The 18,679-nt window shown below is 37.2% G+C and overlaps 2 protein-coding genes across 2 annotated transcripts in view; one reads left to right on the top strand and one right to left on the bottom strand.

The window, feature by feature from the left end:
* LOC127424539 (solute carrier family 15 member 4-like) overlaps positions 1 to 18,679 on the top strand; it is a 107,338-nt gene that overhangs the window by 78,462 nt on the left and 10,197 nt on the right. The window lies entirely within an intron of this gene.
* LOC127424528 (transmembrane protein 132C-like) overlaps positions 3,694 to 18,679 on the bottom strand; it is a 363,330-nt gene continuing 348,344 nt past the window's right edge. The window contains exons 7-9 of the mRNA XM_051669844.1: positions 18,284 to 18,557; positions 11,725 to 11,916; positions 3,694 to 5,217 (exon numbers count right to left, since the gene is read on the bottom strand). Of these exons, the coding sequence (XP_051525804.1) occupies positions 4,012 to 5,217; positions 11,725 to 11,916; positions 18,284 to 18,557 (1,672 nt within the window). The 3' untranslated portion in view covers positions 3,694 to 4,011. The remainder of the gene's footprint in view (positions 5,218 to 11,724; positions 11,917 to 18,283; positions 18,558 to 18,679) is intronic.

The raw sequence follows: 18,679 nt of genomic DNA on the forward strand, positions 1-18,679 counted from the left end.
TATACGTGTATTTTGTATATAAGTGTATTTTTTCACTTGGTTATACTTCTGCGAGTGCAGTAAAGACAAAATATATTTGTATTCATGATCTATTCTCTAAAAGCAAGTCTAAATATCTTATATGCTGCTTCTCAGGTGAATGCATCTTTTTAAAGAATTTTTAGATATTTTAAAATATTTGTAATATTATATTCAACATTCTCAGATAACAATTTTTTCTTCTGCACGATAGCTGCTAAAAAAAATTATGTTGTTTTAAAGGAGTTTTACATATTTATATTGAAGAACAAGCCAAAACAAAAACAAATCAAAAACGTGTTTTGTTGCAGTGTATAATGGGGCGAAGACTACCTCTCTGTTCATTTCAATCCATATTTAACTCACAAAAAAAAAAAAAAAAAAAACTTTCTCTTATTAATAAAGCTACGTATTGCCAATTTCCTTCACTATAAGAAATGCAGAGTGTATTATGATATATTATAATACACATATATTATGATTCAATAAGTCACGAGCCATCACGTTATAATCTAGCTGAATTAAGCACGCTTTCGAGGGACAAGTGTCCCCGTGCCAGAGTGTGCATCAGCTGGGTGCAGTTTCAATATCTCCCCTTGGATCGGGACACTTCGCGCAACTCATAGAAGAGGTGCTGACCGCGCAGAGAAATGCCAGTTTCGGAGTTTGTAGTTATTTACATGATATGCCTCTATATTATTTGAACTTTAATAAAGTTATAATGCATTAAATATAACTGCATTATAGATTTAACCTGAAACTGTTTGGAAAGTTTAGAGTGCATCTGGACTATGAGCTGTGTAATTCTTCCTCTCCTCTGTCAGGCACGAACTGCAGTGCTGCTCTCACATGTCATCATTAGAGTTTAATGTGAGCTCATGTTACGTTAAATGAGATCAAACAACTATGCGACAACGAACATTTCTGAGCTTTCTGAATAAGCCCCCATCTGCCCTTGGTAAAAAAAAAGAGATAGTCCCACCCCCAACTCACGGCATTAGTTGTATAGCGTTGTTGGGGCGGGTCGCCCAAAACAACACAGGAAGAAGAAACAGTGCTTGCAGTTTTAGAGAAAATGAACCTATATGGCTTTCTAAGAGTTGTCTCTGCATATTAAGCTGGGATAGTAGAAAGTATTTTAACATAGAAAAAGTTACATACTTCAGCTTTAATGTTTTTGTTGTAGTTCATATACCAGTTTGAAAAATTAAAGAAATGTCTGTTTTCTTATTATAGGAAAAGCATGAATCACAGTGATTTGAAACTATTTATGCAATCTAGTCTCATAGAATCACATTACTATACCTACATTTTTGGTAAATTATTTTTTACGTGGCTAGTGGTACGTATCGCAGCAGTTTCCTGGTGAATTAAACACAACAACGATGACTTTAACTCCTCTTTGCCAAATTAAGAGTAAAACTTCAGATTATCAGTTCTACACACATACTTTTCTTCCTGTTCCTCACACAATGATATTTTATGACATCTGAACAATTTTACTATAGCACATGACTTATCAGGCAAACATTTTTAATTCTTGCATTACATAATGAACAACATTTACAAGCTTGTTCGAGAGTTATTACATTTATGGTAGCTCAACTGATACAGCATTGCAATTTTTACACAAAGGACCGGGATACGAGTCCTGATGAGCATGCGAGTCGACACGAGAGCAAAAAGTGTCATAGAAGCCCGATAAAATGACAGGACTTCTTCAGCAGTTGCGTTTTTAATCACACATTTGCTCTATCTGACACTACCGGTTAGGTTTAGGTTTAAGGTTTAGGGTAGGGAGGTAGGTTTTGTTTTCAAACTCGATAAAGCATTAACCTTGTAAACCACATCTGTTTTGGGGGAAAATTTAACTCACTTTTAGTGCCACTCAGTGGACATTTCACCTCTGAACTTCCGAGATAAACACAGCAAAAAAAGAAACGTCCTCTCACTTTCAACTGCTTTTATTTTCAGCAAACTTAACGTGTAAATATTTGTATGAACATAAAAAGATTCAACAACTAAGACATAAACTGAACAAGTTTCACAGACATGTGACAAACAGAAATGGAATAATGTGTCCCTGAACAAAGGAGGGGTCAAAATCAAAAGTAACTGTCAGTATCTGTTGTGGCCACCAGCTGCATTAAGAACTGCAGTGCATCTCCTCCTCATGGACTGCACCAGATTCTTGCTGTGAGATGTTACCCCACTCTTCCACCAAGGCACTTGCAAGTTCCCGAACATTTCTGGGGGGAATGACCCTAGCCCTCACCCTCCGATCCAACAGGTCCCAGACGTGCTCAAGGGGATTGAGATCCGGGCTCTTCGCTGGCCATGGCAGAACACTGACATTCCTGTCTTGCAGGAAATCCCGCACAGAACGAGCAGTATGGCTGGTGGCATTGTCATACTGGAGGGTCATATCAGGATGAGCCTGCAGGAAGTGTACCACATGAGGGAGGAGGATGTCTTCCCTGTAACACACAGCATTGAGATTGCCTGCAATGACAACAAGCTCAGTCCGATGATGCTGTGACACACCGCCCCAGACCATGACGGACCCTCCACCTCCAAATCGATCCCGCTCCAGAGTACAGGCCTTGGTGTAACGCTCATTCCTTCAACAATAAACATGAGTCCGACCATCACCCCTGATGAGACAAAACCGTGACTCGTCAGTGAAGAGCACTTTTTGCCAGTCCTGTCTGGTCCAGCGAAGGTGGGTTTGTGCCCATAGGCGACGTTGTTGCCAGTGATGTCTGGTAAGGACCTGCCTTACAACAGGCCTACAAGCCCTCAGTCCAGCCTCTCTCACCATATTGCGGACAGTCTGAGCACTGATGGAGGGATTGTGTGTTCTCGGTGTAACTCGGACAGTTGTTGTTGCCATCCTGTACCTGTTCCGCAGGTGTGATATTCGGATGTACCGATCCTGTGCAGGTGTTGTTACACGTGGTCTGCCACTGCGAGGACAATCAGCTGTCCTTCCTGTCTCCCTGTAGTGCTGTCTTAGGCGTCTCACAGTAAAGGACATTACAGTTTGTTGCTCTGGTCACATCTGCAGTCCTCATGCCTCCATACAGCATGCCTAAGGCACGTTCACGCAGATGAGCAGGGACCCTGGGCATCTTTCTTTTGGTGTTGTTCAGAGTCAGTAGAAAGGTCTCTTTAGTGTCTAAGTTTTTATAACTGTGACCTTAATTGCCTACCGTCTTTAAGCTGTTAGTATCTTAATGACCATTCCACAGATGCATGTTCATTAATTGTTTATGTTTCATTGAACAAGCATGGAAAACATTGTTTAAACCCTTTTCAATAAAGATCTGTAAAGTTATTTGGATTTTTACAAAATTATCTTTAAAATACAGTTTATTTTTTTGCTGAGTTTACTTGTAAAGAGTCATTTATTATAATTAAGCAAAAATGATGCCACAATCACATAATTTTCATGTATTTATATCAGACAAACTAAGCAAATGGAGATTGTCCTGATTTTATCAGGACATCTGTTAAGTACAGCTTAAAGAAACACAAATAAATCTCATAAGGCATCAATTCCAAACCATTCTATGTGCACTTTATTTACAATGATTCAATATTCATTAATATTACAATCCTTATTCTACATTGTCACTATCTGCTTACAGTTCTGTAGCCTCACAAGTGAGTGCAGAGCATTGGCCTGAAAAAAAATATTATAGACAACATAATATAAATGAACATACAAGAAGAAAAAAACCTCTTCTGGATTCGTTTTGTTAAAATGTTATATTTTGTCAATTGTTTTTTGTTTCCATTTCTCCCGTTGTACGTCAGATCATTGTCCTTTTACAGTTGGCAAGTCAAACCAAAAGAACGATAGAAATCCTTTGTTATGTAATGGCTGATGTGTTGTGTTCATTAAGGTTTACGTAATAATAGCTCCCTGGCTAGTACTCATCTCTGTTACAAAGGCATAAGGGTGAGTTCAGTTTGTACACACTGAATAGACTATGCAATCTCTTTTAAAGCACTGTCGTTTAGCCGTTCCATGTAGTTTCGCAGTTCCTTGGATTCGCTTACCTCAACATCCTGACATACCCACTTAATGTCATTGTCAGGCTCTACCCCCAGCTTTTCCTTAACAGGACTAACACTTTCTGCTGGGATGGAGGTAAACGTGGTAAACTTAACACGTTTCCTTTTGGTTGTTGGCGAATTACCTTTACTGTCCTTCCCTGTGCAGACAGTAGTGCTGTCGGCTCCTCGATGTACCTGGCCTTGAATGTTCTTCTGCGAAGATCCACCGTTAAGAAGGTGGCTACCTTCTTCTAGTCCTCCTAAGCTGGAGTCCATAATGGTAATCTGCTCATCGGTCTGTGGAGACAAACTAACGTGGCTCTCCAAAACTTCGGCATCATTTCCCAGCCACACCCAGTCATGGGCGTGGTGCATGCTCTCCTGGCCCTCGATTGACATCTCCTTGTGTTGATACTTGAGGGTGTATGAGATGCAATTGATGAGGAAAACCAGAATGGCCAAGCAAAAGACACCTAACAAAGCATACATCCCGATTTCAAGGTCTGTAAGTCCATGAGGCATTTGAATCAAGTCATCCTCATCCATGCTGTCACCTTGAGGGAGGTCCACTTGTGCAGGAATGTCTGAGAAGTCAATGGGAATTCCAGGCACCTGGCTCCCATCATCTGACAACTTGTCCCCACCTGGTCTCCTGATTATCGCCGTTTTGGTTGTAGTGGTGATTCGCCTCATAATCCCATCCTCCATGTCTGAGATGGAGCTCCCATAGTAATGGTTGTCCATTCCAGTCCTATCTGGCAGAGAGGGGTTCTGTCTACGATCGCCTGGTCTGTTGTCCTTGTTCTCTCTATCTTGGCCATAGTCACCGCCGCCTGGCCTCAGTGCGCTTTCATTGCGACCAAACTTCACACGGATGTTGCAGTTTCCAGCGGCCAGGACACTCCGGCGTTTAAACTTCAGACACACTTCAGATACAGTCATCTCGACATGCACCAGCAAACCTTGACCCTCAGCCCTTGCAGAAATGACCGGCCACCGGCCACCTGCATCCTGCCGCACAGACACCACCTCCTCATCCAGAGAGGTAGCTGTCAGAAGAAAGTGCTCAGGGTTGTACCGGTCCAGAGGAGCCATGGAGCCATCACTGAACTGCAGCCAAGCACTGATCAGTGCCTCCTACAGAGCACAAAGAGAAAAACAGGAGACACTTATGACTGTTTCTGCCACAACAAGGGATAGTCTACAAAACACGAAATGTTTTCATGTTTTTGTGGCAGGTGCAGTTTCACTGAAACAAAGAGACTGTCACATTTAGCATATTTTTTCTTCTTCTCCCGTTTTCTCCCCAGTTTGGAATGCCCAATTCCCAATGCGCTCTAAGTCCTCATGGTGGTGTAGTGACTCAACTCCAGGGGTGGTAGTCAGCGTCAATACTCGCTGAGCTACCCAGGCCCCCTCATTTTGCATATTTTGCTCATTTAGCATGGCCAGTAGGAAATATTCATGGCTAGTAGATTTTCTCAATTAAACTGCTATTGGCTAGGGTGGCAAAAAGTTAAAGCTGAAGTGTGTAACTTTATACATTCGTAGGTTAATTTCCTCCTAAAATGTAAACACTGTGTGCATTTGGCTACCCGGTCTAGCCCTACTCAACTACACTGACTCAACCAATGGTGTGACTTTGGGGCGGGACTACCTGTTTGTTTGATCAATAGCAGACGAGTCGAGAGTTCGAAAGAGCTGTCTGAAAATATTGTTCACTTCTGAGGTTTCTCATTATGCTGTCCACAGTATGTACATAGGAAGGATGTCATCTATGTAAGGAGCTGCCTATGTAGGCAGTAGACCAGTTGTTTTACCACCAGTGGTATGCAGAGTGCTCAGGTGGTACGCAGCATAACCTGGGATATTAACATTAAAAATAATAAAAATATATATTTTATTCAAATGTTTTCCATGTTTTATTTCTAATGCAGATCTAGCCATGTATAGCCCACTTTTTTCTTCTTTTATTTTTCATCGGCAGTGCGGGATGTGAATAGGTATCATTCTTGTTGTATGCGGCTGCACTGATGTCTTTGTGTGCACACCAGAATATTATTCTTACACAGAAAACAGAATGGCAAAAACTGATGCGATCGAGGCAAGATATCATTCTGTTTAATTTATACATTCTCAGACTTCCTTAAAGTCTGTGAGCTTTATTTCAGGTGATCTTAAATAATGCTTTTGACTCAGACACTGGGTTGTATTTGGCTGTATTTAGTTTTTTATTTCACTGAAAGATTGCGGGACAGAGAAATGGAGTGCGTGTCTGATAGCTGTGCGCAAGGCAGAGCTATGTGACAAACACTGCCGCTATGTCACCTATGACTAGAGGGAAGGATAAATCTTAGTTTGACAAGTTTTAAAGTTAACAACTGGTAAGGGCATGATTCAGAGTAAAAGTAGCCTCAGATAGCTTACTGCAGCCGCTGCTTTCATAGATCACATGCACATTATCACATATTTTCAAGAGTGATACTAGCTGCAGAACTGTTGTGGGGCTGAGATGAAAAACAGGTTCTAGCAATGCCTAGGCTTCAAATTCCTAAATATATATTAGGTAGTAGTTTGTTTGAACTGGATTGCAAAACTTCTAAATGTTAATATTGTATGTGTGTATTTTAGAAAAACACTCTTGCTGATTGTGTGAATAACAGGAATATTTATATTAATCAAATATAGCATTGTGTATGTTGCTCACAATCCTCAAGACTATGCTCAAAAATGTATATTTGCCGAATGCTGAAAAAAATATTTGAGTGAACATTGTGGTGACTAGGTGGTACTTGAATTTTCTGATTTGGTCGAAGGTGGTACTTGGCCTGAATAGTTTGAGAAGCACTGCAGTAGACAAATAGTTAGCCCACACATATTGAGGTGGAGCCCATATGTCGCTGCATGTGACTTTACTAATATACTTTAATAACAAACCATTAATATAGGCCATGAGAGGTCTTTACTTGGTCAGAAGAAGTCAGATTAAAAGATATGAGGAGATAACACAGTCCCATTATGGATACGAGGATGCATATAGTGATTTGCAACACACAAGCATTTTAAGCTCTTCACTTACCAATACATCAATGCTCGCTGTCTGCAAATAACATGCTACATATCCTTCTACAGGAAGGGGAAACTCCCAGAGCACTCTAATCATGCATTGAGAAGGCAAATGAGGGAAAGAGTTATGATAATGTCTGTAATAATTTAAAAGCCCATGATGAGCTCCAAATGGTTTGGAACAGCTACATTTATTAACGCAATGTGTTTATTTGGGATTTGCAATTATTCTGTTTTAAACGGATTCTTTGGTAGAGTATCTGATTTATTTATTTTTTTTTTTTTTACCCCACCCTTCTGATAGCCAGCATTTTTGAAAGTCTCTTTTAGGTTTTAAGTGGTAGGAAACCAACAAAATTCAAGTCTAGACATTAAAAGGTCTGGTGTGGATGTGGGTCATTAAACAAGACATAGGGCCTTTTGCCCCCATTATAAACATAAAGTATGTGTAAAAAATTACTCTTAACAATGAATAACTGATGACAGCTTTTACCAACAGACATTGGTAAACAGACATTTTTCTATACAAATGTATAACTTTATTTTATTTTAACATTAGTTTTTAGTCCTGCTCTCACCTGTGTTTCCAACTTATTCTTGAATATTAGCAAATATGCACATTGTGATGAAAACAAAATACAGTATATGGATATACAGTATATGCTAACATTTTGTCTTAATCATCTCTATATTTTTTTTTATATTTTAGTCGACATAATGTATGTTTTTATAGACTTGTCCACAGTTTAATAGTCCACAGTTGATGCGTCAACCCTGGTAGCATCAACCCCCCCCTTTTAAAAAATTGGACTAATTCATAAATCAAACATATAATGACATCATCATTCTTCAAGAAGTGAACTATCCAAGAAAAAGTTAAAATATACTCTTTTGTCACTTTATCTTATGTTATGTTTGTCAGAAGGGGATCTTAAATTGTCAACCCTGTTACTATGATTTTGATTATGAAACAATTTATATGAAAAGTGGATATACCAGCATTAAAATATCTTTCTAATAAGCAGTGTGCAAATTCAGGACCTTAAGCACAAGGCTTGCAATGTCAAATTAAACTGTTAACCCATTTTCATCCACGCTGTTACCCTTTTAAATGCATAATTGTTCTGCAACATATATTAAAATGCACTGATTTAGCTTGAGATGGAAAAATGTGATTTATTAGCATTTGAAAACATTATTTATCTTATACAATGTATAAAAATGTACAAAAACAACTTTAAATATCACCTGGATGAGGCTAAAAACTAGATGAAGCAAAGGTTTCACAAAATGACCCATGTACTGGTGCCATCAAATACTCCTAACTTTCAAGAAACATGAATAAGTCCATTTTTGCACAGCTGAGAATCAGCACTTTAATTTTCATTAAAGTGCCATTATCATTTAAGTAACTAATATTGGTAAAATTGCCTTTGTTTTATATTTCATTCACATCACATTTTCTATGCTGGCATTTTGTTTCTTCTTGTTTCAGTGGCAACTATTCATAAGGAAGAATAGAATTTTCTTTATATGTCTTCTTTTGAATCTGGCAGCATCCTGCTGACTTGCTTTAAGCTCATGTGCTGCTTTTGTGTGAAAAACATGTCTGGTACTCTGGATTTACAGCCTGTTATAAGTCCTCTGAAATATATAAACACACTTATGTCTTGCTTAATTAAAAGAATTGGACTGAGCTGCGGCTAAATTGAGGTGTGTCATATTGATTAAGACTGTCAACTACAAGATAATTACATTGAGTCCAGGTACTGAGGCAGTTCACATTTACCACCTCCTCTGAGCCCATTAGCAATGCCATAATTAACCATGACAGTGGTAACCATAGGCAACCATGGTTGCCTTAATCGCTGGGGGTATACATCACCCTTTGTCGAACAAATGGCCAATGAATACAAAAAGCACTCTAAATAGCCTGTTATAGAAAATAATTGCATGTGAGTTTTTCAAAGGTGTCGTAATATGAATGGATTGCTATTAGATGCACAAAATGGTGCATTATCAAGAAAGGAGTTGCAGAGAAATGCACACCAGAGGCTTCAAGTCTTTTCTTAAAGACTAAAGGTTGGTGATTAATTAGTGCAATTCAAAAGCAATAACTGACTGGATCATTCGATTAAACGCTCAAATCGCAAGATAAAATATTTAATTCAATCGTGATAACTGATATATCATTAATATAAACTAATAAATAATATATATATAAAAAAATAAATAAATAAAAAAAACATAATTAGATTAGTATTTAAGCTAAGTAACCATTTGCTTATTGCAGTAACAGACTACAGTGTTAACTAACTGTCACCATCATGTAATAGCACAAATTCATAAAATTGAGAAAATCAAATGCAAAATTATAATCTAAAATGCTTTACAAATTTAACAAAGGGCAGAGATGAAACTAAAATGGCTATTTACTCCTATAGGATATTTGGGATTTATGATTCAGCATTATACTTGTGCTAAAAAAAGTGGCAAGCGTTCTGCAGTTGGACATGACTATGCTTTACCTTATCCACTTTTATTTATTTATAAGAAGAAGAAGAAGAAAAAAAATCACGTTTTGGAATATCTGTGGTAGTACAATGGCCCCAAAATGTATTTGTACATTTAAGCCATACTTAAAAATGTATACTAGACCTTTTCTCAGAACAAACTTTACTGAGTTATTTTTGCAATTATTTTTTACCAACTGGTCTCAAGGTGATTTTTAGTGGATGTAAAAAGTCAGTTCCCCTTGAGTTCACACTGGTGTCCAAGCAAAGTAACCACAGGTGTAGTTTCACATTGACTATTGACATGTTCCACAGATGTCTGACGACCAGACAGTGTCCATATACCTTGGACAAGAATTAAACAAATATTAACAATGATCTAATTTTGAATGTTTATCCTGTGGTTGGCTGGTGGGGGATTATGAAATGTATCTAAATATACAGATGCATCTCAATAAATTAGAATGTCGTGGAAAAGTTCATTTATTTCAGTAATTCAACTCAAATTGTGAAACTTGTGTATTAAATAAATTCAATGCACACAGACTGAAGTAGTTTAAGTCTTTGGTTCTTTTAATTGTGATGATTTTGGCTCACATTTAACAAAAACCCACCAATTCACTATCTCCAAAAATTAGAATACATCATAAGACCAATAAAAAAAACATTTTTAGTGAATTGTTGGCCTTCTGGAAAGTATGTTCATTTACTGTATATGTACTCAATACTTGGTAGGGGCTCCTTTTGCTTTAATTACTGCCTCAATTCGGCGTGGCATGGAGGTGATCGGTTTGTGGCACTGCTGAGGTGGTATGGAAGCCCAGGTTTCTTTGACAGTGGCCTTCAGCTCATCTGCATTTTTTGGTCTCTTGTTTCTCATTTTCCTCTTGACAATACCCCATAGATTCTCTATGGGGTTCAGGTCTGGTGAGTTTGCTGGTCAGTCAAGCACACCAACACCATGGTCATTTAACCAACATTTGGTGCTTTTGGCAGTGTGGGCAGGTGCCAAATCCTGCTGGAAAATGAAATCAGCATCTTTAAAAAGCTGGTCAGCAGAAGGAAGCATGAAGTGCTCCAAAATTTCTTGGTAAACGGGTGCAGTGACTTTGGTTTTCAAAAAACACAAAGGACCAACACCAGCAGATGACATTGCACCCCAAATCATCACAGACTGTGGAAACTTAACACTGGACTTCAAGCAACTTGGGCTATGAGCTTCTCCACCCTTCCTCCAGACTCTAGGACCTTGGTTTCCAAATGAAATACAAAACTTGCTCTCATCTGAAAAGAGGACTTTGGAACACTGGGCAACAGTCCAGTTCTTCTTCTCCTTAGCCCAGGTAAGACGCCTCTGACATTGTCTGTGGTTCAGGAGTGGCTTAACAAGAGGAATATGACAACTGTAGCCAAATTCCTTGACATGTCTGTGTGTGGTGGCTCTTGATGCCTTGACCCCAGCCTCAGTCCATTCCTTGTGAAGTTCACCCAAATTCTTGATCGATTTTGCTGGACAATCATAAGGCTGCGGTTCTCTTGGTTGGTTGTGCATCTTTTTCTTCCACACTTTTTCCTTCCACTCAACTTTCTGTTAACATGCTTGGATACAGCACTCTGTGAACAGCCAGCTTCTTTGGCAATGAATGTTTGTGGCTTACCCTCCTTGTGAAGGGTGTCAATGATTGTCTTCTGGACAACTGTCAGATCAGCAGTCTTCCCCATGATTGTGTAGCCTAGTGAACCAAACTGAGAGACCATTTTGAAGGCTCAGGAAACCTTTGCAGGTGTTTTGAGTTGATTAGCTGATTGGCATGTCAAAATATTCTAATTTTTTGAGATAGTGTATTGGTGGGTTTTTGTTAAATGTGAGCCAAAATCATCACAATTAAAAGAACCAAAGACTTAAACTACTTCAGTCTGTGTGCACTGAATTTATTTAATACACGAGTTTCACAATTTGAGTTGAATTACTGAAATAAATGAACTTTTCCACGACATTCTAATTTATTGAGATGCACCTGTACCTACATAAATATAAGTTTAGGATAAGATTAAGTTAAATTACCTGTTTAGGATTGTTGAGCACTTCCTGTGTGGTTGCCGTGGCGCTGATGGCTCGGTTACTTCCTGTGCTGAGCTGCAGGCTGAGCGTGAGGCCACTGACTAACTGCAGCCCCAGTTCAGTGATGGTCACTCTATCATCCACAACCCTCACCGTCTTCTCTGCCAGGATAGAATCAGACAGCGGGGACAGAACCTACAGCACAGCATATAAACAAATTAATACTGTTTACCCCCAACCCCCCCCCCCTCAACACACACACACAACATTTCATTTGTAAACATTTCAGCATATTTTTACTGACAATATACAAAGTACAAAACACAAAATCACAAAGTACCATTTACAACACAATAACCAAATAAGTTAAAAAAAAGTGTTTATACTTTTCATTGAAAGTTATTAACATCAAACTTTTCATTTGCATCTATTCTCATTCATTTTGATACATCTGACTACCATTTCCAATGAATGATTTACCAATCATCAGAATCATTTGGTATATATATCTATAGACTTTTTAATTGTTTTGATTTTATGTATTTGTATACCAACATCTAAATTATTCCTGTTCAAAACTGGATGATCAAACAATGAATTAGTGTTACAATATTGCCAATTTTTTTATTTGTATCCACTATTGTTTACAATATGTACCATATACGTAGAGCAGGATAGACTGTTACCATTGTCAGATATAGTAAACAGAGGTGCAACTATAGCAAAGGCTCCAAATTCTCACCCCAATATGAAAAGGTACAGTAAACTGTCAAATTTGTCTTACTGTACTGTAAGAGTAGAGTAGTATACAGTACACTACAGTACAGAAAATCACATTACAGCGTACATTACTGTACTTTTTTTTTTGACAGCATACTCTGTACCCAGAAATTAGGAAGAGCATCATTCCAGTACCATACTGTACCTTCACTGAGCATACTTTTTAATTACAAATTGAGTTGGCATTATGACTTTACTGTAATGACAATTTGGGTAGGCAATGTATGTGTATTTCCTAATGTGACTTTACAGTACTGTTCCATTTTTTTATTTAACATCTTTAAGGTCAATTTGAAATCCATGACTAGCCTTGTTACAGATGAGATCAGTCTGGTGTTTTGTACTACGGGTTTTTGAAAATTTACCACTTACATGTGAAAATAGTACCAAAGTGAGTAAAAGAAAAAACTGTAATAGATACTACAGTATAGTATCTATTGATACTACAAGTAATAGTATATTCTCCTAATCGGTGTGGAAGCTACTTTGAAATTGTAGCTTGCCAAGCTACAAGCAACTCATAATTTGAAGCAGGTCAACTACAGTCAAGCTACTCTTGTGAAAACGTAGTTTTTTGTGCTATAACTTACTAACATAAAGTAGCTAACAAAATTAATGCTACTTAAAGGGTTAGATCCTTGTGTGAACTGTCCCTTTAAGGCAATTACTTTTTTTTAAATATTTCAATTCACAATTCAATTACATCATTTTTATTTTATTCAGGATTTTCCCTCCATATTATCTCAAATTGGGTGACAACATCAACCTTGAACAGATACATTTACAGGTCGTGTTACATTACTATTCATTGGAAAAAGTATTTTGTTATTGGAAAAGCCACTGTTTTGAAAAAAAGAAATAAAACAAATAAATCGTAATTACTGTCACACAATGAAGTAGTGTCACTACTTATTGTTAGTTACTCCCCAACTCTTCTTCTACTCACTGAAGTGTTATTGAAAACACTATTGCCCACATAGGATTACCTCCAATTATAGGGAGAGATATAAAAAACCCAAGGCTGTAAACCCATCTAGTGATTGATGCAATAAAAAGGTCTTATAGACATTATCCTGCCTGCCCACACTTTAACTGCAGAGATGCTAAATAAATCCAGATGGCTAACACCTCCTCAAACACATGTATATGGCAATATTAGCCCACTTTCCTCTGTCTCGAGGAAACATAACGTCTTAATTAAAAACAGCTTAAAAGAATAGTTCACCCAAAAATGAAAATTCATGATTTACTCACCCTGACTTTCTTTCTTCTGTGGAACACAAAAGAAGACATTTTAAAGAATATCCACCTTTTTCCTACATCCTGTGATGCTTTGTGCAAAATGTGGGTGTTATTCCATTAACAAGTAAACAACGTTGTCGTTGTGGCATATGTCCATTCATTCTTTCGTTGCAGTGACGGTCATCCATTTATACATCTAGGTGTGTTGGGATTTTGAGGAGAGGGTGTCTGATTTTATGACAGCACACATCAATCACTATCACTCAGTGTTTCTCATAGATGCGGTTGAAAGCTAATCTGAGTGCAAATGCAACATTAACCTCTTATACTCTGCAGGATTTTTAGGCTGCCATCCGAAATTTTTCACACTCAAATTTAAAAGCTCCCTGTTCACACATACAGTGGACTAATTTCATAAAAATTGTCTCATTTTACAGATAACCCCCTATATTTTAAGAAATTATTGCAATAATATATAACATTGTATATGTTTACAATTTTATGATAAACATATTTTTTTAAAATACATCTTTTTTTTTTTATGTCTAAAGTTTAAAAGCATACCAATTCAGTTCTGTACTGGTGGATGGCAGCAAGTACTAGAAAAAATGTTTTTCCCTCTATCACCTTCCATCACATTATACTGATCTAAAATGTAGGTGGTGCTCTAACACATTTTAACCCATATACAACAAGTCTTTTTTTTTTAAATGCTGAGAGCTTCCACAATGTTTTGTTGAATGTCTTGGCTTCTGAGTTGTCTAAAAGCCCAATCTAGGTGTCAATGGAAAGCAGAGAATCCCAGCTTTACTATGATGTATAGCATTTAATCTTCTATAGATGAAAACCTATTTTGCTGAATATCTGTATCTCATACTTTTTCTACCAGATATTTTGTTCTAATTTTTTTTTTTTTTTTTTTTTACACAACTTTGAAATATTCATCCGAGCAAGCTAACAAACAAGTAAACAAACAATTGATTTAACTAATTTTAAAGCTAACAAACCAAGGTAAGATTTTATTTAAATTTTGAGGCTATTTGGGGCTTACAGATTAGTGGTCAGCACAGAAAAGGGACATTTTATGCCTAACCAAAATAAAATTTCACTTTGTGATATTTTTTTAAAATAATTCAAACTGTGGTATTATGGCAACAAAATACACTGTACAGTCACCTTCCTGCTTTCATTTGATATATGATGACTATTTAAGTGCTATGTGAAGGATTTTTATATTCATTTTAAAATTTCTACAACATAACCTCTAGGTGGGGCCAATTTGAGACATAAATGTTTTCAGGCCTTATTTTGTTATTATATGTAACTAAATGCACAAGTGATGGGGTTCTCATTTGAGAATTTGATTTGTTGCAGCATTTGACTGACAGGTGAGGGGTGGTGCTTCGCTGACGTCCGGGATGCATCACGACAACGTTTACACCTCAAATGCAATGTGGTCACATGCGTTTTTGACTGCCTCAATATGAGTCTTTTGCAGAGGTGTATAGTAACGAAGTACAACTCCTTCGTTACTGTACTTAAATACAGTTTTTTATATTTGTACTTTACTTGAGTATAAATATTTATTTGGACTTTTACTTTCACTTCGCTACATTTTGAAGAGAAAATTGATACTTTTACTCCGATAAAAAAAATAAAATAAAAATAACAGCAGTACGTGCAAAAATGCGTGCAGATCGGCGATAGTGATGTGTGATTTGTTGAAAGAATCATTTGAGTCGAATCTTTTAAATGTGATTCCTTTGAACTGAACAAAAAGATTCAAAAAGTGGTCTGAATGATTTGTTTTGCGAATCATGAATCTGAATCAAAATCACAAGCGAAGCGCGCGCCAGATTACGTGTTCCGTCGTCTGTCTCCACAGGGTATGACAAGAAACTGCTCATGTGAGTTTTTTTTTCTTCGACTAATTTAATGTACAATTTAGGCTTAAACATTATGAAAGCTGTGAAATAATGAAGTTATATGCGATCAGTCTTCCCACTTTCCAGGAGACCTGTTCATATAAAAGTCAATCACATGCGTTTACATTTTACATTTAAACAATGTATGATGTGTATGAATAGTTACTGCACCAGCGCTCATGAAAATGTCCAACAATGTTTGTTTATTTTTATATTTTATGAAGATGTGAATGGTCTTTGCCAAAGCAAAACTAGTTTTCTGGTGGTTACTAAAGTGTTATATTTGCTATGTAGCACATTTATGCTACATTATGTGGTAATTAGGGTTTTCTGGATGGTTGCTAGGGCATGCTATGCAGTTGTCAAGGTGATCTCTGCTGTGTGTTTGGTGTATTGCTACAGTATATGGTTGCCAGATTGTTACTATGCTGTTGCTAAGTTGTTTTCTGTGTTTTTTGCACATTGCTCTGCAGTTGACAGGTTGTTGCTATGCTGTTAAGTTGTTTTAACTGTGTTTCAGCACATTGCTATGCAATTGCCAGGGTGTTCTGGGTGGTTGCTGGGTGGTTGCTTATTGGCCCCATAATCCCATAAATATGATCATTCTGATGTGACTTGAATGTGCCATTAAAAGGATAGTTTGTTTAAAAATGAAAATTCTCTCATAATTTTCTCACCCTCATTCAATCCAAGATGTGTATCACTTTATTTATTTTTTCTTCAGAACGCAAACAAAAAAAGATTTTCAGAAGAATATTGCTGTTATGTAAATCAATTCAATGTAAGTGAATAGTGGCCAGACCTTTAAAGCTCCAAAAGCACATAAATGCAGCATAAGAGCAATCCATAATACTGCAGTGGTTCATCAATGTCTTCTGAATGGATCAAATTGGTTTTTGGGTGAGAATAGACCAAAATATAACTCCTTTTTCGACTATAAATTTTGACATTAGCAGTCTTCTTGGTGAGCAGGATTTCAAGCTCGATTACACTTCCTATAGCACCATTTAAGGCTCTAGGCATGCATCAAGCACTAGAAAGTGAAATCAATCATGAATTCATGATCGTGCCTAGAGATTGCAATGGCAAGATATACAGTGAAAATGAGTTAAAGTTTGGTTTGTTTTCACCCCAAACCAACTGAATCACTTCAGAAGACATGGATTTAACCACTGTAGTAGTATGGATAATTTTATGCTCCCTTAATGTGCTTTTTGTAGCTTATAATGTCTGGCCACCATTCACATACATTGAATTGACCTATAGAGCTGAAATATTCTTCTAAAATCTTTGTTTGTGTTCTGCAGATGAAAGAAAGTCACACACATCTGGGATGGCATGAAGGTGAGTAAATGATGAGCACCACCAATCAAATAAGTTGCCATGGGTTTAATGAACTGTTCTGTAATTTATGCAATTTACTTGTACTTTTGATACTTAAGTAAATTTAATATCAGTTACTTTAATACTTTTACTTAAGTCGTTTTCTCATGAGCTACTTTAACTTTTACTTGAGTCAGTTTCCATGAAGGTATTTTTACTTTTACTCAAGTATGACAAATGGATACTTTATACAACACTGGTCTTTTTTTATTCAATCACGAAACATTTTGCACCCCCGTTCACAACTATATTTAGCGCTGACATTTCTTATTGGATCATCCAAAATGCATCTTAATACCTTAATACCTTAATATAATGACTGCAGCCGGAGCCAGAATGACTTTCAGTGGAAGTTACACCAACATTCGTTTCCCTAGTAAGACCCCCAGGAAAAAGGTAGATACCAGTGATTTAGTTTTTTGACCATGCAATTACAATTAATGGGGACTGGAGCTTTTAAGCATTAAAAAAAAAGACAGAAAAGCACCATAAAAGTATCATAAAAGTAGTTCATATGACTTTTTTACTACATTCCAAGTCTTCTGAATTCATACGATAGCTTTGTGTGAGAAACAGACTAAAATGTAATTATTGAAAGCTCTAGTATAATTGTAACTGCAAGGAAAAAATTACCAGTTTATTCCTCAAAATTTTTCCATTTTGGGTTCTATGGAAGAAAGAAAGTCATAAGGATTTGGATTTGAGATGAGGGTCAGTACTGTAAATAATAACAACAGCATTTTAATTTTGGACAACTCACTTTAAATTATGAACTATTGCTTTAACCTAGCCTAAGGTAGCTGATTATCACCAAGCCTGGGTAATGGTTTTAGAGGGGTTTTGGTCAGTTAAATGGGCTGGGAGACCAACTGGCTTACAAGCTAAACCAACTAAACACCAGCTTGGTCAGACTGGGAGACCAGGTAACACCAGATTGGCCAGTTGTCCCCATGAAATTAAAATTAGACCCAAATGAAAATCAAAATAGATTTTTGACTTTTATGTCTATTAGCTTTAATTCAAAGTATATCCTAGTGTACTCCTAAACATTGACAAAATTCACTTTAAGCATATACACATTTAAAATGTACAATCTTTCTTGTTGACCAAACGGACCCAAAATATTGTCTTTGATATGTCACACACAAATTACTGTTTCAATCTGAAATACGTCAAAACAGAACACAAGCAATTTCATGTGGTCTTTAATTTGCCCCTGAACACACACTTACCTGAATGCTGGTCATGCCTGTGTCCATACCCTCCAAAACACGTCCCTCTTTCAGCCTGGCAATTTGTGGGTTCTCTACTTTCAGGAAGTTCCAGACTAGTTCCGTAATATCCACTTGCCAATCACTGCCGAGCATGTGGGCCACCTGACCTCGTGTGTCAGAGGATTCGGCGATAAAATGAGTGAGCACACGCACCATGGCTCTCTGGTACTGCAGTGTACAGGTCTTTCCTCTCCGCTCTTCATCATCATCATCCTCACTGTCCCGTGTTGACCTGGGAATGTATAGAAAAGCATCAAAAGTATATAACTGCAACAGGATAGTTATTATTTATATAATATTTATCATTACTTCTAACCCAATCATGTTTTTATTGAACCCTTTAAATTTTTCTGT

Source organism: Myxocyprinus asiaticus, chromosome 33 (assembly GCF_019703515.2).
Source record: "Myxocyprinus asiaticus isolate MX2 ecotype Aquarium Trade chromosome 33, UBuf_Myxa_2, whole genome shotgun sequence".
Taxonomy (NCBI): Eukaryota; Metazoa; Chordata; class Actinopteri; order Cypriniformes; family Catostomidae; genus Myxocyprinus; species Myxocyprinus asiaticus.